A 21,159-nucleotide genomic window follows, 5' to 3' on the forward strand; every position below is an offset into this window, starting at 1 on the left:
AAGGACTTCAGTCTGTTTGCATAAAAGCTTCATTTGTTGAAGCACTCGGGACCTTGTTTGATTTGAATCTGACTGAGCTCAGCGTGTTCAGAGCTGAAAGCAGGGGAACTCATGAGCAAAAGTATTTGGACAACTCGCTGAAACTTTCTGTCCAGGTGTCTTATTATTTCACAGAGTCAGCAGGTCAAAGGTTGAGCTGATTTAAATTAAAGTGGTACTGTCCTGGCCAAGTGAGGGAAGCCACCAAGACGGTTCAACATTTCTGCTGCTTCAGTCAAAAAAAAAAAAAAAAAAAACGCACTTTATTTCTTTATTAAAGATGTGAAATCTGGAAGAGAACCTGTCACGTGCCAAGTACTTTTAACCACGCCCACCCCTTAATGAGATTAGTTACTCAGACTGACAAACGGATTTAATGATCTGAATGAAGACCAACGAGCTGCTTTCAACTCCAACATGCTGTCGAGACAAAAACGTCTGCGCGACACATTATCGAGCAGGAAATGACACAAATAACCAACGAGCACCGAAAAACAAAACAACAGCCGACAGGAAGGCTGCATGTTTACAAACATTTAAGCTTCTGTCAAATTAAAGACATTTGTTTTGGTTGGGCGGGGTTACGTTGGGGGAGGAGACAGTTTTTTTGTGCTGATGGAGTTAAGTGCTTTTAATGTTCAGATGTCGTGTTTAGCGATAACACGCAATATTGCACAGCTTCATTATCAGAACCATAAAAAACCCCAAAATAAATACACAACGAATCCAAACATTTTCACGTTTAGAGGTTGGAAGAACAAAAGTCGTCCCACTCATCGTCCTCCTCAAAGTCCTCCTCATCCTCATCGTCCTCGTCTTCGCCTGAGAAGACAAAAAAGTAAATTAAGTTATAAACTAAGTCCACCAACACAACAAATAGTTACACACAGAGACAAAAAAACACCAACCATCTGGTGTTTGATTTTGTTTGCAATACGTCTGTCAAACACAAGAATCCACCGAATTAAAACAATGTCCACGCCCCAGAAAAAAGGGCAGTGTCAAGAACATCTACAATACTTTTAAAGAAGTCCTATGTCAGTAATGATGCTGCTCACTACTGGCAGTTAGCTGCTCATGCTGGTTAGGCTTTACTGGCCGCGAATGACAGTGAGCCGCTGGGGGCAGTTGGCCTTTACTGACTATTATTGACAGTGAGCCGCTGGGGGCAGTTGGCCTTGTTGTATTGTAGTAGTATGTTTGTTATAGATTTATCATCTCATATTGTTCAAACGGTGCGCTGACACAACCACTCACTCTGTTCACATCTTTACTCCAATTGACGAGCTGCACGTAATATTGGCGAGCAAATCACGCCACACTGCACGACATTTATGTGTGAAAGAGAATTTTGAAATGTTCAAAATTCTCTTTCGCAACTGCACGCGCTGACGACCATCTCACGTTCAGTCTACACCCATTAAAGACGGGTTTACTCTCCTGCATGACCGTGCATGGTCGAGCAACTGTCAGGGCACCTTTAGTCTTTACTGATTATTAATGACAGTGAGCTTCACTGGCTGCTAGTGACTCTTTCTGGTGGCTAGCCTTTAGCATTGTCTCAGTACGCCGTAGCAAGCGACCTTTGACTGTCACAATCATATCCACAACAAACCCAAACGGAGACCAGAACACTGGTAAAGCCGTAACTGTCAGTTTGAGTGAGCAACTCCAGTTAACATAGAGTTAAGTAGAGTTGCTGGTTTGAATCCTGCTGTGGTCAGTGTGAGGTGCTGCAGAACCTGTGTGCGTCACATGGCACTGGAGTCACCTGAGGAATGGATCGCTTTACTCCTCTTCTGCATTTCTTCTATGAGGGCACCCACGATGCCTGTGGCGGGCACCGGTGTTCCGGACTCCAGTTGGTCAGACACCTGCAGAGACAGATCCAGATGGAGTCACAGAGAGGCCGCTCCCAGAACGTGGATGGCCCGCAGTGTGACTGAGTGAGTCCTGACATCACACTTCTGAAAAATCGCCAGGACAGGAAGTGGTCTAAACCCGACATCATTTAGTCCCTGACGGACTAAATGATGCACTTTCTGGAACTTTCTCACTGTAAAATATTTACTTATAAACATTAAAGTCAGCCCGGTGACAGACTGAACTCCGCCTCTCGCCCAATGACTGCTGTGATAGGCTCCACCCAAGTGACCTTTAACTGGACTACATGGGTTGAGAAAATGAATTAATGAATAACTTACAAACTTCTGTTTGGTTTCATGTCCAGGACCTGATGTCATCGGTTACAATTTTAGAAGCCGAGTGGGCGGAGTCACTCCGTTAGCCAATAAGAACAGCTGGGATTTAAGGTGAAACATGAACAGTGTGGTGCAGGTCTTACAGTCTTGAGCTGGATCCCCTGTCGGATCTGGTCGAGCAGGGCATCCCGGCCCGTACTGGACGCTGGCACTTTGTGGTTCTGCTCCACCTTCTTCAGTTGGGTTCCTCCTCGGATCTGCTCCAGCAGCGCCGACTTCCCATCCCGCCCCAAGGCGGACAAATCCCGGCCTCTGCCGTCCAGTTCCAGAGGGGGCGGAGGAGGAGGAGCTGATGCTGGAGCAGGGGCGGCACTCCCTCGACTCCCTGGAGGCTGTTGGACCAGAGGTGGAGGGGGAGGTGGAGGCAGAGCGACGGGTGACGTTGGGGGAGGAGGCGGAGCCAGTGGCTGATGGGCTCCTCTGGTAGGAGGTGGAGCACGGGGAGCACATGGTCTACAGGGAGGAGGAGGAGCGGCTGAGACAGGGACTCGAGATGGAGGAGGGGGAGGAGGGGCCCCACGGCCTCCTCTGGCTGGAGGAGGAGGAGCTGAATTGTGTAGAGGTGGAGGAGGAGGACCACAACGAGAAGGAGGTGGAGGAGGTGCTGTGGAGGGTGGGACAAAAGACGGGGTCAGAGACAAAAAAAACAAAACAAAACAAAAAAAAAACTATGACATCACTGTGACATGATTATGTTCTCAAGAAACAAAACAAAGAGGGTTTGTCGCCCTCTAGTGGCTTTTCTGTGCAGGTTCTCATTAGAACAGAGAACCAACCTCGAGACACAAAACCAGAGGTGCTCGGCTCTCACCCTGCCTCCTCAGCTCGTTCTTCACCGCCTCCACGCCGCCCTTCTTCTCAATGAAGTCGTAGATGACTTTGGACGTCTCTCGGTCCTTCAGCTGGGCCTCCGAGATGCCGCACATGTCAAAGAGGTTCTTGAGTGCCGGGTCCAGGTTGTTCAGCTGAAATATCAGAACTCGACTTTAAAATCCGCACTGACAATGACGCATGTGCATATGCAAGCGCTGACCCAGTGTAGGACCATATAGACACTGAGTGTTAAACACCGGCTATCAGTGTTAATTTAACACTGGTGATTTTTGTTAAATTGACTGTGTAGAGGTCCTTCAGAGCTGCCTGGGTGTTTTGGTGGCTTCCCTCATCAGCCTCCTTCGTGCTCTGGTTTGGAGATGGACCTCCACCAGACAGATTTATGGCACAGTAACAAACCCCCCCTAAAAAATTGGTCCACCTGCCTTCACTGTGCATGGGTGTCATTTGGGACCACAACAGCACATCTGAGTCTGACTCTTTTCACTCAAAGCGATCGAAGGGAATAATATGATTATTAGCCATCAGATGACAAAGTAAAGCCTCTTAAATCATTTTAAAGTCAGTTTTAAGCAGAAATGAGGTGATAATCGGTGAGTCGCTACTGACGCTTTGAAATGACAGAGGTGCAGTGAACACAGCAGCAGATCATGTAGCTGCGGCGCTCTGATCGCTTCCTCCATCTTTTATGATGAAATAATGCTGAATTTCTGTGTAAATGATTGTTGTACAAAAGCTTCAGATATCTGTCGCTGAGACAGATGACTGGAGGCAGTTTGAAGCAGAAACGAGGTGAAAATCGGTGAACAGGCGGCTGACGCACAGAAATGACGCATGTACAGTGAATGCAGGGGGACAGATTTTTAGGGGGGACCGCTCGGTCAGCGACACTGGGTTTCATAATGACGGCTGTCAGTGTTCATCTCCTGAGCTCTCTGAAGGAAGCTGGCTGTAGAAGTGATGGTTTGTAATAATCCCTGTAGTTCGTCCAGTTACTTCTGGACCAGGCTCTGTGTACACAATCAAACCAGCGCTGATGGACGTACTGTTGAAACCCTCTGAACGACTGCTTGTTATAACCAAGTCAACAAGTTAAGCTTTGGTTGTTTTTGAAGGACAATGAAGAAGAACGGAGTCAAAGGTTTCAGAGCTAAATTATGGTTCTTCAAGTCAGGTTCTTCCTCAGGAGTCACCTCAACAAGGTTCATGGTACCACGAGCAATAATATGAGAAGCTTTGGCCCAAATCAAAAGCCTGGACTTAAAACAGTCCAGCAGAACCTCAGAGTCGAAGCCGTGGACCTGACAGAGGGGTTGGTTTCGTGTGATTGTGGTGTGTGGGTGCACTCACGTCAAAGCCCGTGTTTGGGTCCCAGCCCACGTGCCCGATGTGCCTGAAAAAGACAGACATGTGGTGAGCATGTGCATGCAGGCGCTGCTCTGATTGGTCAGCGTGAGGTGGGTGTGGCTCACTGGAAGTTGCTGGGGGTGCCGATGTCGGCTTTGGTCAGTTTCTTCTTCCTGGCTTTGGTCTTCTTGTCCCTGGCGGTGAGGCTGCTGTGACTCAGCACGTTGTTGCGGTGATGAGGCTGCTGGTGGATTTGCACGTTACTGATCTCTGGGTTCTTGATGTCCACTGTGGCCATGGGCAGAGCCGGACCTGTAGGAAGAACAGCAAGGATGTCGTCACCTGAAACCACCGATCCAGTTCAGAGTAGCTAAACGTGGATCAAAGTGAATCATCGGAGCGCCAACTGTGGCACCGAGGAACCTATCAGTCATCAATACGTGTTGATCACACGATCCCCAACCTGCTGCTGACAGGTTTCAATCGTTTACCACAAAATTATGGGATCTGTTCTTAGGTCAATGATCTAAATGATTTGAGATCAGGTTGAGTTCTGGTTCAATCATCAGTGTCTTTATGACTGTGGGGTGTAAAGGAACATTTCAGCAGCTAGAGGGCGCCACAGACTCAAACCCCTGGACTGGTTTTGTGGCTCATGGTCAACATTTGTTCCTCATTTTCAGAAGATCAACATTCAGAAAAGTAGCAGATCAATCAGTTGACAAATCATTGCGATCAGGAGTTAATTACTGATTGATCATCGTCAAACCCCCGGAATGTGTCCACGCGCGTTGGACTGATTCAGTCTCAAAGTGCCTCACCTTATTTACTAAGAGCAACACTAAGCCCTGTTAATCCAAATCCTCTGACTCGCCACAAACACCCCACGTTTACACCCGCCCCAGAGCCTGACCCAGACCCTGGACCGGACTGACAGCTGTCCCGCCTTCACAGCAAAGTGTGAGAGACAGCATAGTGTGGACAAATTGCAAGGATCTGTTCCTCATATAGAGCCACGTCCACAACTCAAAACCATCTCAGCTCCATGCCCACAGAACAGAACCGACCCAGAACTGCACCCCCCAGCACAAATTCATCTCAGTTCCCTGTCCACAGTCCATCACTAGGAGCTCCCAAACACAACGAAAAATAAAATAAAGGACAGGACAATAATCACAGATCCACATATGGGTCGAGTCATGTTCATTATCTGGAAAAGTGGTTATTAGATTAAAATTTTATCATTTGTTATTCTGTCAACACCAACAGGTGACAGTCAAACAACCGCATGAGAGACCGTCCACGGTCCGAATGTCCTGTCATTCAGTGATGTCGAGTCGATGGGGTGGGGGGGGGGCTCTGAAAAGCAGATTAGTGGCAGTGATGGAGGATTACAGACAGAACCTAACGTGGAGCAGGTCTGACCACAGCTGGCTTCAAAGATGACCGGACACCATAAGGTGCAGACCAAATTAACATGTTCATCCAACCGTTCCAAAGCCAACAACCATATGTCCACAAACTCTGAGTCCACACAGTTTCTGCACAAATGGACTTAAGCCACCGTGCACACCGGAGACCGGTGCCCCCTACAGAGCCTGGCCTGAATTACAAACGATCACAAATGCCCTACTGTTCAAGACAATAAATAAATAGACACCGTGTGAAACATGCACCTGTCTTATGTTGCCGTCGGCTGAGGAGGTCGTTGATGGCGACTCTGAACCTTTTGGCCTCTTCATCGCTGGCAAAGTTCAGACCGATCTGACAAGTCTGGAAAAATAATATGAAGTAAAACAACTGTGACATCAAACATCACAAACTCTTCTTCACACGTACAGTAACAAAAACATGCTGCTTTAATGTCTGTAAGTAACAGATGCACAGGTCAAAAAAACTTTAATGTAGAGTTTACAAACACTGTGCGTGGACTTCACAATAAGAGTCTGCCGTTTGTTTTGTGGTAAGAGTCTGCCGTTCCTTTCGCAGTAAGACGCTGCCGTTCATTTGGGGGGCGCCACTGAGCGATGAAGGAGTAAGATGCATCTTCAAAAGCTCCATCAGCGAAATCCTTTAGAAACTACTTTTAAAGGTCAACAAGTTTGTAATTTATATGTTACAGGAGTGATCTTATTTCTAAAACATTGCAACCGTGCATTTGACTGGATATTTCAACATGAAGAAGGAGAAATCCAACAAACAGAAAACAGTTCAACGAGGCCCAGACAAAGCAGCCATCTTGCTTGAACCGGAAGCTGTTGAAGAATCCAGCGACAACAAGGTGGATCCTTCCAATGGAGCTGTACTAGCAGCTATTACAGCGCTCAGAAGTGAAATGACCAAAATAAAAGATATCTGTGAGAATCTGGACAGACGCACTGAGTGGGTTTATAACGATCAGAGGAGAAATCACTGCAGCTAACAATATCGTTCAAGCATCCATCACTAAGTTTGAAGCTAAATCCCAGATGCTACAGGACAAAGTCACTGATTTTGAGGAGGCGCCATGTGACCTCAAAAGTGATGTTGACACACTAAAACAAAGGAATGAAGATTTAAGAGGAAGAGCACGGAGAAACAACATCAGGATTACTGGCATCTGTGAGGACCTGAAAACGGCAAAACTTAGGCACTTTATTGCCACGTTGTTAAAAGACGTCCTCAGCCTGGATGAAGCGCTGCTCATCGACTGGGCCCACAGAACTCTCCGTCAGCGGTCGAGTCCCTCTGAGCCCACGTGCTCGTTTGTAATACAGCTCCAGGAAATGCTCCATAAAGCTGCTGCAGTGAGAAACCTCCATTACCAAGGAAAAAATATAAGGATCTTCTCCCAACTACCCTCCATTGATGACAAACAAAGAGCCAGGCAGCTATTACGCAACCAACCCGGCGTCAGATATGGTCCACTTTATCAAGCAAGAATCCAGGTGACCCACAATGGCCTCTAGAGATCCTTTACTGACCCACAGAAGGCCTAGGAGTACGCTGAGCGTCTCATGGAATTCGTTCGCATTCTTGCTTGATGTACGACTTTAGTTGTTCAACAGTCCGGGGTCTCCATTGTCGTATTTTGCACTTCATAATGCGCCACACATTTTCAATGGACGACAGGTCTGGACTGCAGGCAGGCCAGTCTAGTACCTGCACTCTTTTACTATGAAGCCACGCTGTTGTAACACGTGCAGAATGTGGCTTGGCATTGTCTTGCTGAAATAAGCAGGGACGTCCCTGAAAAAGACGTTGCTTGGATGGCAGCATGTGTTGCTCCAAAACCTGGATGTACCTTTCAGCATTGATGGTGCCATCACAGATGTGTAAGTTGTCCATGTCATGGGCACTAACACACCCCCATACCATCACAGATGCTGGCGTTTGAACTTTGCGCTGGTAACAATCTGGATGGTCTTTTTCCTCTTTCCCTAAATCCCTAAACTCCTTGCAATTGAATGTTGATAAAGATTGTTCTTAAACTGTTGGACTAATTTTTCACAGTTGTTCACAAAGTGTTGATACTCACCCCATCTTTGCTTGTGAACGGTTGAGCCTTTTGGGGATGCTCCTTTTATACCCAATCATGACACTCACCTGTTTCCAGTTAACCTGTTCACCTGTGGAATGTTCCAAACAGGTGTTCTTTGAGCATTCATCAACTTTCCCAGTCTTTTGTTGCCCTTGTCCCAGCTTTTTTGAAATGTGTTGCAGGTATCCATTTCAAAATGAGCCAAGTATTTGCACAAAAACAAAAAAGTTTATCAGTTTGAACATTAAATATCTTGTCTTTGTGGTGTGTTCAACTGAATACAGGTTGAAGAGGATTTGAAAATCATTGTATTGTTTTTATTTACATTTCACACAACATCCCAACTTCATTGGAATTGGGGTTGCATATTTATTTCAAAATATTCCCATATTTCTAACAAAATTATTTTTTAAAGAAAAGTGACTATTATCCAACCTTTCCTGTGGAATTACAAGACTCAATCATCCATCCAAAAAAACAACAACAAAACCCCCCCCCCCCAAAAAAAAAACACTCAAGTAAATCTAAGCTGAACGGGGTCTATACCTTCCAAACTTCATAATGTATTACTGGGCATGTGCCTTTAAAAGTTTGAATTGTTTTTTACTATAATTCTCAACACCGTCCCCACCTGGGTAGCCATAGAACTGGAAGACTGTGAGCTTATTCACCGGCCGCCCTTGTACTTTCTACAACTTCTCCTGACAAATCAAAATACAGGTAAAATCCAATAATATATAATTTAATCTGCATTTGGAAGCAAATTAAATCACATTTGACTTACAAATCAATGGCCCTTTCTTTTACCAATTGCAAAAAAAAAAAAATCCATCTTTTGCCCCTTCTACAACCCCTTGCAAAAATGATGGAATCACCGGCCTCGGAGGATGTTCATTCAGTTGTTTAATTTTGTAGAAAAAAAGCAGATCACAGACATGACACAAAACTAAAGTCATTTCAAATGGCAACTTTCTGGCTTTAAGAAACACTATAAGAAATCAGGAAAAAAAATTGCAGCAGTCAGTAACAGTTACTTTTTTAGACCAAGCAGAGGGAAAAAAAATATGGAATCACTCAATTCTGAGGAAAAAACAATGGAATCATGAAAAACAAAAGAACGCTCCAACACATCACTAGTATTTTGTTGCACCACCTCTGGCTTTTATAACAGCTTGCAGTCTCTGAGGCATGGACTTAATGAGTGACAAACAGTACTCTTCATCAATCTGGCTCCAACTTTCTCTGATTGCTGTTGCCAGATCAGCTATGCAGGTTGGAGCCTTGTCATGGACCATTTTCTTCAACTTCTACCAAAGATTTTCAATTGGATTAAGATCCGGACTATTTGCAGGCCATGACATTGACCCTATGTGTCTTTTTGCAAGGAATGTTTTCACAGTTTTTGCTCTATGGCAAGATGCATTATCATCTTGAAAAATGATTTCATCATCCCCAAACATCCTTTCAATTGATGGGATAAGAAAAGTGTCCAAAATATCAACGTAAACTTGTGCATTTATTGATGATGTAATGACAGCCATCTCCCCAGTGCCTTTACCTGACATGCAGCCCCATATCATTAATGACTGTGGAAATTTACATGTTCTCTTCAGGCAGTCATCTTTATAAATCTCATTGGAACGGCACCAAACAAAAGTTCCAGCATCATCACCTTGCCCAATGCAGATTCCAGATTCATCACTGAATATGACTTTCATCCAGTCATCCACAGTCCACGATTGCTTTTCCTTAGCCCATTGTAACCTTGTTTTTTTCTGTTTAGGTGTTAATGATGGCTTTCGTTTAGCTTTTCTGTATGTAAATCCCATTTCCTTTAGGCGGTTTCTTACAGTTCGGTCACAGACGTTGACTCCAGTTTCCTCCCATTCGTTCCTCATTTGTTTTGTTGTGATTTTTCGATTTTTGAGACATATTGCTTTAAGTTTTCTGTCTTGATGCTTTGATGTCTTCCTTGGTCTACCAGTATGTTTGCCTTTACCAACCTTCCCATGTTGTTTGTATTTGGTCCAGAGTTTAGACACTGACTGTGAACAACCAACATCTTTTGCAACATTGCGTGATGATTTACCCTCTTTTAAGAGTTTGCTAATCCTCTCCTTTGTTTCAATTGACATCTCTCGTGTTGGAGCCATGATTCATGTCAGTCCACTTGTTGCAACAGCTCTCCAAGGTGTGTTCACTCCTTTTTAGATGCAGACTAACAAGCAGATGTGATTTGATGCAGGTGTTAGTTTTGGGGATGAAAATTTACAGGGTGATTCCATAATTTATTCCTCAGAAATGAGTGAGTCCATATTTTTTTCCCTCTGCTTGGTCTAAAAAAGTAACCGTTACTGACTGCCACAATTTTTTTCCTGATTTCTTATAGTGTTTCTTAAAGCCAGAAAGTTGCCATTTGAAATGACTTTAGTTTTGTGTCATGTCTGTGATCTGTTTTTTTTCTACAAAATTAAACAACTGAATGAACATCCTCCGAGGCCGGTGATTCCATAATTTTTGCCAGGGGTTGTAATCTTGATTTGACATTTTGTGATTGAACTAGACTAGGAATATGTTGCATTCACCATCTGTATGTTGAGGGTAAATTTACTACTTTTGCACAACTACAAAGTTTAAACTACACAATAATATTTTTTTTTAGACTTTCAAGTTAGGGACTATGTACAAATATATATGTCAGGTTTTGAAATAGAACCACAGACTATGATTGATGAATGTTTAAACAAACCCCCACATAAAGATAAATTTATCTCTAATATATACAACAAACTACTAACGATTGCCTCCCCACTTCTAATAAATATAAAAATGTGACAAAGAGTCCGCCGTTAGTTTCACAGTAAGAGTCTGCCATTAGTTTCACAGTAAGAGTCTGCTCTGGCTGAGAATCACACAGATTGACACTGAACTGACTGCAGCAACAGAAAGATGCAGGTTCACTGACAGGAAAATCTCAGACTTGCAGAGCCTCAAAGCGTCCAAACCATGAAGCCTCAGGGGGAAATGCCTGTGAAGGTGGACTCTGACCAAAGGAGAATCTGGACTGGATGAAACCAGCTGCAGTAACAAAGACTTGCACACTTACATCTCCGGTGAATGAAATGAAGTAGGACCTGGAGCTGCTGATGGAGAAGTTGTGGTAAAGTTCCTGCTGGAAGATGGTTTTTCCTTCCTGTAAAATTAAGAGTTGCATCACAAACTTCAGACAGCTCAGCTTCTTCTGACAAACAGGAGACAGATGGGGTGACACTGCCTTACATAGGGACACAGTGACACTCTGTGTGCATTCACCTTGATGTCAAAGACTCTGATGAAGTAGGACCTCTGTGGGTTGTCTTTGACCAGACAGGCCACACCGCAGCATCTCTTCACCCAGCTGAGGGTTCGCTCGGCGCCGTAGACCTGGACCACTGCCGAACACAGAGTCTGATGCAAAGGACAAACAGCTGTCAAAATAACATCCATATTGACAGACACGCCTCCATGAAGAAAGACAAGAACTTTGTCAAAGTCCCCTCCCCACCATCTGCATGTAAGAGTGGGTTCAAAAGTTACACAACTCAAATACAATGGCAGCAACTTACAGCCCAAGATTAAACAAACACACAAACAATGACACACAGGGCCAACAGCACAGAGAGACGCAAACAGTCTGTTTGCTTTAACATTATTATTATCTTTATTGTTGATTTTATATGAGGATATTTTTTTTATACAGCTTCATGATTAAGTGGTGTAGAGGAGGATTTTCTTAAAAAGAAAACCTGAAAGTTCAACTACAATTTGGTACATCTGAGATGCAAGCCGAGATTTGATGTTTTGGTGAAAGAATTAAGTACTTTTATTCAATTTTTGGTGGTTTCTTGTGACATTTTGAACATGAGCTCCTTCCTCAAAACGGTACATGTACTTTTACACTACTTTTGGGGCACCCCTGTGAAAGAAAAAAAAAAAAAAAAATCAAATCAATCAAATCTTGATTGATGAGAAACTGCTGGCCTTGGAAAAAAAATAAGCATAGACTATACTGACATGGGAAACGTGTTTACATTGTCAAAGCAAGTGTTACATAGAGCAAAAAATAAAAATTATGAATACGTACATACAGTTAACAATACTCTACAGCAAATAAATGTGTAAACAGGAGATGTGGGACTGAAAATGGATCAGCCGCATCCCTACCGACAACAGCGTGGAAACACACAAATGCCGACAACAGCGTGGAAAGACAGAGAAAGATGATGTTAAAACGGAGAGAAGCTCAGGACATCAGCAGGACATAATGTATGTGTGCATGTGTGTGAGAGCTCTGAACACATGACCACAAGGGCTGCAACTCGATCACTTCCTAAATCCATTGATTTCTTCATGACCCAGTTAGTTGTTGTCTATAGAATGTCAAAACAGTGAAAAAAATGTTTTTCAAGATGAAGCCGTCAAATTTCTAGTTTTCCTGCCTGAAGGAAAACATAAATAATTAAAATAAAAATGAGAGAAAGTGACTGCAGAAAGGAAAGACTCAGTGATTAATCGATTATCAAAATAGTCGTTGATTTAAGAGTACAGTTGTGCGATTTGTGATATTCTGGTTCAGCGGAGTTGCGTGTGTGTGTCAAGTAACCTCAAAACAGGTGCAGCTCTACGGGTATGTCGACGGTCTGGAGTTGAGGCTCCGCCCCAGTGGGAGGAGACCTGTAAAGCCATGGGATCAGTGTCTTGTGCTAGCAGGAGTAAAGAAGCACATAACCATACAACACACGCACCGTAGCTATGGCCTGCATAATGTTGTTAAAGCACATTTTAAAGCTATACACAATACCGTGAAACCGCGGTATTTCTGCCCACAGTTATCATATAGTCCAAATCTCATACCGGCCCATGACTAGTCCCATTAAATTCACCAGACTCGGTCTCTGTTTAAATGCATTTTAAAAGAGCATGCTTCAAGGTTTATACGAGTTTTTAAATGATGTTAATAGGCCCACTATAACCTGAATTATGATTAATAATTTACACGTTTTTTTTGTGAATTTTATGGTCATATTTGGTGCACGTTATTTGCAGAAAGCCACAGTAAACAGTCTCACATTTCCTCATTCAACTGCGCTGAGAGCTCCGTCTTGCCCAGGAGAGCAGATTAAAAAAAAAATGCCTTGCGCTATATCATTGGTGGAACCCCACAACATAAGCCAATCAGGATCATCAACCCATGTGGAGGCATCTCTGAGGTCCATCCATTTTCTTCCGCTTTATCCGGAGTCGGGTCGCGGGGCAGCAGCTCAAGCAAAGCCGCCCAGACCTCCCGATCCACACACACCTCCCCCAGCTCCTCCGGGGGAACCCCAAGGCGTTCCCAAGCCAGCCGAGAGATGTAGTCCCTCCAGCGTGTCCTGGGTCTTCCCCGGGGCCTCCTCCCAATGGGACGTGCCCGGAACACCTCTCCAGCGAGGCGTCCAGGGGGCATCCAGAAAAGATGCCCGAGCCACCTCAACTGGCACTTTTCAACGTGATCCTCGAGGTATTCCTTCCACCGCCCAACAACATCTGCAGTCAGGGTCAACAGCTCCCCATGTGCACCGCAGACAGTGCTGGTGGAGAGCTGCTTGCGCCTCCTGAGGCGTCGAACGGTTTGCCAGAACTTCTTCAAGGCCAACCGATAGTCCTCCCCCATGGCCTCCCCGAACTCCTCCCAGACCCGAGTTTTCGCCTCTGTGACTGCACGGGCAGTGGCAAGCTTGGCCTGTCAGCTGCCTCCGGGGTCCCACCTACCAACAAAGACAAGTAGGACTCCTTCTTCAGCTTGACGGCATCCCTTACTTCCAGCGTCCACCACCGGGTTTGGGGATTGCCGCCGCAACAGGCACCAGAGACCTTGTGACCACAGCTACGAGCGGCCGCATCAACAATGGAGGTGGAGAACATGGTCCACTCGGACTCCATGTCTCCAACCTCCCCCGGGATCTGGGAGAAGCTGGGAGTTGAAGACCTCGCTGACAGAGGGTTCCGCCAGTCATTCCCAGCAGACCCTCATGATATGTTTGGGCCTGTCAGGTCTGACCGGCTTCCTCCCCTCCCAGCGGATCCAACTCATCACCAGGTGGTGATCGGTCGACAGCTCAGAGGTCTTTCTGGACAAAACACCACCAAAACTAAACAAACTAACACTGCCTTCTGCTGGACAGAAGGAACAATAGCAAAATGAGATTATTCCAATGCACAAAAATACATGTGAAACAAGTCAGAGAATTAAGTGCTTGAAATGAATTATATCTGTTTTTGTTTTTTGTTGTTTTATTTATTTTAATAAATTTAGCTTTGCAAAGGGACTATATGACCCATTCAGAAACACTTCCTTTATAACTTTGACACTTAAGTTTATATGGTGATATATACCGTTACCGTGAAGGGATTCAATTTATATCGTGATATGAATTTTAAGTCATATCGCCCAGCCCTACCTGGAATCTATTATTTCTGTTCTAAACAGAAATACAGCCAAACTTACATCCTTATGAATGGACATTTTTCAGTTATTTATTGAAATGCTGTGATATACAGCCCAGTACTAACTCAACATTTACAAATATGACCGCAGAAACTGTGACCTTGACCTCTGACCTGCAATAGGGTTCAATATTATCTTGTGACCCAACAACCAACTGACAACCGAGTGATGATGGTGATGGGAGAGAAGGTGGGTATGAAGAGGGGAGTATGTAGTACAGTGGCCTTAGCTTCTTCATCCAGCCATTTGTACGTTACTCATGTTTGTGCTTGTTTGAATTGTAGGGTCATGGCTGAGAGTAGCAGTGCAGCGTGACTGATTCGTTGAAGGAAATCACTGCTGCTCTGCTTGGCTCTGATTTGCCTTGTTTATGTCAAGATGTTTATTTGTCACATGCAAATATACAATATATAAAATGCAGTGAAAAGTGTCTTTTAGGGCTGAAACAATTGCTCGAATAACGCGAATAATTCAATTACAAAAAATTATCGAGGCAAATTCTGTGCCTCGAAGCTTTGTTTAAAAGTTGTAGTACATATGCCAGGCCTGTGAGTGGCGCTGTAATGTTCCCAGAAAAACAACAGAAGAAGACTAGAGCATGCGCTCAGGCCGTGTAACAGCTAATAATTTAGCCCTTAAAGCTACCGCTTTCCAATGAGACACAGAGTAAAATAAAGCCTTTTAAGAAAAGAGGCTCCACACTGATCATCTGAAACAGACTTACTGCACATTTAAAGTGAAGCAGTGTGTTTGTCTGTTATTAAAAAACACACAGTCTGCTTGACGTGGTGAGTGACTATTGACCCGACGGCCGGGTTCCTACAGTCGAAGCCGGCTGCTGTTCAGACTCGCACTAAGTGTTTCGCTTTTTCTGGGCAACACACAATGCTTCACAAACACGGTAACTTTAAAAAAAAAAAAAAAAAAAACTAACTGCGAGGCTGCATGTTCAACCTCCTGCTGAAATGCATCTGCTGAATCGCAGAGAAACCGGGATACAAAAAATAATAATAATAATAAATCACATAGGGATCCAGTCCACCAACCTTAAAAAAAAAAAACCTCAAAATGGTTACATTTTACAAATTGGGGAAAAAAAAAAGAAAAAAAAAAGCCACCTCCCATCGCCATTTCAGCAAAATGTCAAGACTTTGGCACAGGGACACTGCCATTGCTTAGGGAGAGCCCTGGACTATTGATGTTGTTTTAAAACGCAAAAGTACTTTTTATCCGATTACTCGATTAATCGGCAGAGTAATCGATAGAATACTCGATTACAAAAATAATCAATAGCTGCAGCCCTAGTGTCTTTGTACCTGCGCTGACAAAAACAATAGCAAAAGTGCGAAATCACGTCAGACCGACCCCTGTGCTTGGCGGTATCCGCGTGGCGTTGCGGTGCCTTTTTTGTGCCATGCCATCTTGATTCATGTTGGCATGTTGAATGTTTATGGATTGCATGTCCATCGCGTGTACGTTCTGCAGGGGGCGGGGATCAGCCACCTGCATCCTGATGATTAGTTCTGAGTTTGAGTCTTAACTTTTATGGGATAAATTAATTTGTTTGGTTTATTGTGTTTTCTTTTCATCCCATTAAGGGTTTTGTGGTCATTTATATATAAAATACATATACATTTTAAATAGCATGCTACTGTATAGCCATTTAATAAGAGAAATAAAGTGTAAATAATAAACTCAACCTTGTATTTTTGAACCACTGTCTGACTCTTTTGCAACAGACATGAGTTCCTTATTGCTGAGTTAGTCCAATTACAGAAAAAGTCCCTGGGTGAAATTCCCAGGGTGGCATTATTGAGCAACAAAATATCTTTTGCACTACCCACATTGTGGTTGTGTCACAAGCTGGTGTCAGAAGTGGGATTGCCACACAAACACCTGGAATAATCTAGTTTGTTGTGTGGTGAAACATCCTAATGGATCAGACGGTTGTAGTAGACACACTGAATCAATCTGTCATCGGTTTTCATGTTGTATGCTAACAGTGTTAGCATTTTTAGCAGCTGTAAATGGACTGCATTTATATAGCGCTTTTCCATCTGCATCAGAGACTCAAAGCATTTTACACATCAACGCCTCACATTCACCCCGATGTCAGGGTGCTGCCATACAAGGTGCCCACTACACACTGGGAGCAACTAGGGGATTAAGGACCTTGCCCAAGGGCCCTTAGTGATTTTCCAGTCAGGCTGGGATTTGAATCAAGGATCCTCTGGTCTCAAGCCAAATGCTTTAACCAGTAGCTCATAATTTTTTTCCTCCACACCTTTGTTGCACTCTGTCTCCTCGGAACCTCAGGGGTCTCCAACACCACAAACCTTGTGGTTTGAGACGTCACGCGTAACCAGCGCCATCAAGTGTTCAACATCTTCAAACTACATGAACAGTTACAGAGAAAATAAACCACTAATGTTTTAAAAATAAGCTGCAGAGTACGATACAGACAGAGATGGATTTAATCAGCCGGCTTCGACATGAAACTGATGATTTAAAGAAAGAAACGGACGTGATTTTTGTTCCCTCGGACGAAGTTTGAAATTTGAGTTAAAAATATAAACTGTTTCGATGAACTCACCGTGCATTTCCTGCCCAGGTATCCGAACAGACAGTTGTTCTCCTGCGGGCTGAGCAGCAGCGAGCCCACGTTCCTGCTCATGGCGGACAGCGGCTCAGATCCCGCCGGAAAACAGGCGCTGATCCCGGCCACCGAACAGGCGAGCTCCGAGGCCCTGCCGCCGAACCATCTGCCCGGGTACCTCAGCCCAAACTATGGCTGCAGAACGGAGTTCGGGTCCGGGGCTGTTTGCTGCTCCGCGAATCGCTTTAAACGTTGCGTTTGATAGTAAAGAAGCTGCTTCTTCGGTGCAGAGAAACAAACTGCAGCAGAGCGACGCTGCCCCCACCAACATGGCCGCAGCGTGGAGCGAACCATTACAAAAATACGACGGGGTGTCCGAATGTACTGCAAATAACAGAAATACAGCCCATAAGACAAATACCAGCGACAGACTGGACTTATAAGACACACAGACAGCAGCATTCTCATGGAAACATCTCACATAAAACTCGACTTTTGTGCATTTCATTCACGGTGAAATTTAAAAGTTTTTCTTAAAATGGTTCACCCCCACATAACAGCAGTACGCGCCAAGTGTGCCGTCAACTCAGAACACGGCGCCATTTTGGTTCCAACTGCGCTGAACTATTGATTGAACCTTTAATGTTTTCAACATTTTTTTTAATCATTTAACCACATACAGCAACACATCAAAGTACAGGTGCTATCAAAATAAATATAAAAATAGTTAAGATATCAAATATACATCAATTTACGATGATTTATTTCATTAATTTAAAGTCTGATTTATGCTTCTGCAGCTCTGTGTCATACAATGACGTGTGTGACAGTTTTAAAGTTCTCCGTCTCTGGATTTTGCTTTATTCTGGCCTAATTTGACCTTCAACAAGCTTTTCTTTCTACAATCATCACCTCCAAATCAAAGGTAAGCTGAACAATTTCCTCTTTTACCGACTTTGTGCTATAGTAGAGAAGCTTGAATCGTGCCCTTCTTCCTTTGTAACCTCGGTCGTGAAGGAGGGGTGGCGCTGCTCTTGTGGCGACACGCAGCTGGTGTTCTCTGTGTCTATTTTAAGTTCTTTTTAACCTGTTTTAAGTGTTTGTTTTTGGAAACCTGTACATTTGTGATTGTTTTAACAGAGTCCCTGTCGCAATGGAGATGATTTATCTCTTATTCGCATTGTTTATTGCGAATTTTACCTGGAGCTATGAGCACTCCCAAACAATCACGTATACACGGGAGGCTCTCATAGGATTAAGACGGCACTGTGCAGCCGGGAATGATCCCACACACTCTTGGCTGGTCAAAAACTCTACAAAAGATTTATCTTTTGTATTTCGGGAGAGCTTTGGGAAGCCGAGATGTCGGAAACGTGGATGGAGAGGCGGCGTGTGTCAGTGCATCAGGAAACTTCAAAGTAAGAACCGTATTCCTCTGCCTTCTATGATCATGGCAAATGTTCAGTCTTTGAGGAATAAGACTGATGAACTACAGGGAAATGTTCTTCACTTACGGGAATTCAGGGATGCATGTGTCTTAGCATTTACTGAGACATGGCTGTCTGATTCGGACTGCAACTCTTCTCTGGAACTTAGCGGCTTCAGTGTTCCTGTGCGTTTGGATTGGGACAGTGAAGCGACGCATAAAACTCAGGGAGGAGGAGTATGCTTGTACATAAACTGCAGATGGTGCAGTCGGGTAACTGTGCGTCAGCGGCTGTGCCTACCTGATATTGAGCTTTTGTCTGTGTCACTGAGGCCGTTCTACCTTCCAAGGGAATTTCCTCAAATATTTATCACGGTGGTCTACATCCACCCCAAAGCTGACGTCAGATCTGCTTCAGACACAATCTTTAAAGTGATACACGACCTGCAATCTATTTCTCCTGATGCTCCAAATTTTATTTTGGGGGATTTTAATCACTGTAATCTTAAGAAATCACTGAGAAATTTTTATCAGTATGTCACCTGTCCTACAAGGCGTAACAGAACTTTAGATCTTTGTTATGGATCTATTAAAGGGGCGTACAAATCTGAGGCAGGACCTGCACTGGGCTCTTCAGATCATAACACTGTTCACCTCCTTCCCATGTATAAATCTGTGCTGAGGAGGGAAAAGACTTGCAAAAAGCAAGTCAAAGTCTGGAGCAATGACAGTTCACTTGCCCTACAAGGATGTTTCGACTGCACAGACTGGTCTGTATTCCAGGAGGACTGCTCACATATTGATGAACTCACCGATGTTGTGTGTAGTTATATCTCATTTGTGATTCCTTCTATGGAGGTAAAAAGTTTTCCTAATAATAAACCATGGCTCTCTCAGGATATTAGGGGACTTATTCACAAAAGGAAAATTGCCTTTGATATGGGTGATGACCTTACAGAAAGAAAACTAAAGAAGGAAGTGAGGTCTGAAATAAAAAAGGCAAAATTAAGGTATAAAGATAAAATTGAGGCTGAACTGAGCAGTAACAATCTGAGGAAAGCCTGGAATGGAATGAGAACAATGACAGGATCACTGAGGAAGGAGAATGACAACATTTCATTGGATGGTTTTACTTCAGATAAAGAGTTAGCAGATGATTTAAACAGTTTTTATCTTTGATTTGAAAATCAGAATTGTATTGCACGGACAGGTGTTTTTAAAGATACTTTGACAGTGTCTCCAGCATTTTCTATTGATGTGGATGATGTGGCAAATCTTTTTAAGAAAACTAAGGCTAAGAGCCCTGGACCTGATAATATCTGTGGTAAAGTATTAAAAACCTGTGCGGATCAGCTGAGCAGCATTTTCCATTATATTTTTTCACGGTCTTTTGAGGTGCACAAAGTACCTAAGCTTTGGAAACATTCAGTTATTGTTCCAACAGCAAAGAGTGGCTCCACCAAAGTATTTAATGATTTCAGGCCTATAGCTTTGACTTCTTTAGTGATGAAGACTTTTGAGAAGATCATCAGATCAGAAATTTTGTTGCATGTTGAACAACAGCTTGACCCGCTGCAGTTTGCATATCGAGCTGGCAGAGGTGTTGAGGATGCAGCGGTAACATTACTGCACTTTTTGTTTAGGCATTTGGGGGGCAGAAGACACATGTCAGACTCTTATTTATAGACTTTTCCTCAGCATTCAATACCATCCAACCCTTTCTGCTTGCTGATAGGCTCTTCCATCATTTTAAACTTGATCCTCACCTGATTAGTTGGATAACTGACTTTTTAATTCACAGGTCACAGTGTGTGAGAGTTCACGGTGTTCTTTCTCGTGTGCTCTCCTCTTCTACTGGCTCTCCTCAGGGTTGCTGCTCTTTATTTTGTACACTAATGAGTGCCGCAGCAGTGTCAGTAATAGACACATCTTAAAGTTTGCTGATGATACAGTTATTGTTAGTCTTCTTCAGGGAGATGAGCAGGACCATGTTGATGACTTAGTCTCTTGGTGTGAGGAGTCTTTTCTGGAATTGAATGTGTCAAAAACTAAAGATATGATTATTGATTTTAGGAAGTCTACCTGTTTTCCATCACCAACTGTTCTTAAAAATGTTGGTGTTGAGATGGTGGAGAGCTATAAATACCTGGGTGTGGTCCTTGATAATAAACTTTGCTTTGAACCTCATGTTGATGTTATCTCCAAAAAGGTTCAGTAAAGATTGTTCTTTTTGAGGAAGATGAGAACCTTCCAGGTTTCTTCTGAGATGATGACTCTTTTTTATAGAAGTTTTATTGAATCAGTTTTGACTTTTTGTATTGTTGCTTTGTTCGGAAATTTGAATTGTCCAAATAAGAGTCATCTTGGCAGTCTTGTCAAAACTGCTGAAAAATCTCAGGCAGTCAGCAGGCCGAGGTAATGTCCATCTATAACAGACAGGTCATGAGAAAGGCTAATGCTGTTCTGGATTGTTCTAATCAGCCAATGAAAAAAGAGTTTGAGCTTCTGCCCTCAGGCCGTCGTTTTAGGGCTCCTATGAGGAGGACTAAAAGATTTCAGATCTCGTTTATTCCTAGTGCAATTTTATTACTCAATGGCAATTAGCCTTTG

The 21,159-nt window shown here is 43.6% G+C and overlaps 1 protein-coding gene across 4 annotated transcripts; it reads right to left on the bottom strand.

Moving 5' to 3' along the window:
- Nucleotides 1-655: 655 nt before the first annotated feature.
- LOC117516373 (neural Wiskott-Aldrich syndrome protein-like) lies at nucleotides 656-17,446 on the bottom strand. 4 transcript variants are annotated; one of them, XM_034177343.1, is made up of 10 exons: nucleotides 17,121-17,446; nucleotides 11,314-11,448; nucleotides 11,108-11,194; nucleotides 6,167-6,254; nucleotides 4,607-4,793; nucleotides 4,485-4,527; nucleotides 3,112-3,265; nucleotides 2,384-2,904; nucleotides 1,811-1,913; nucleotides 656-861 (listed from the first exon to the last, which is right to left on the bottom strand). In XM_034177343.1, exons 1-10 carry the CDS (start codon nucleotides 17,199-17,201, stop codon nucleotides 782-784), a joined length of 1,479 nt encoding a protein of 492 aa, XP_034033234.1. In that variant the 5' UTR covers nucleotides 17,202-17,446; the 3' UTR covers nucleotides 656-781. The 4 variants fall into 4 exon arrangements, with proteins under 4 accessions (XP_034033234.1, XP_034033233.1, XP_034033230.1 ...); XM_034177342.1 differs by having other exon boundaries at nucleotides 6,158-6,254; XM_034177339.1 differs by having other exon boundaries at nucleotides 4,607-4,823; nucleotides 6,158-6,254.
- Between the last annotated feature and the right edge of the window lie 3,713 nt (nucleotides 17,447-21,159).

The sequence above is a fragment of the Thalassophryne amazonica genome, chromosome 8 (assembly GCF_902500255.1).
Source record: "Thalassophryne amazonica chromosome 8, fThaAma1.1, whole genome shotgun sequence".
In the NCBI taxonomy this organism is placed as follows: Eukaryota; Metazoa; Chordata; class Actinopteri; order Batrachoidiformes; family Batrachoididae; genus Thalassophryne; species Thalassophryne amazonica.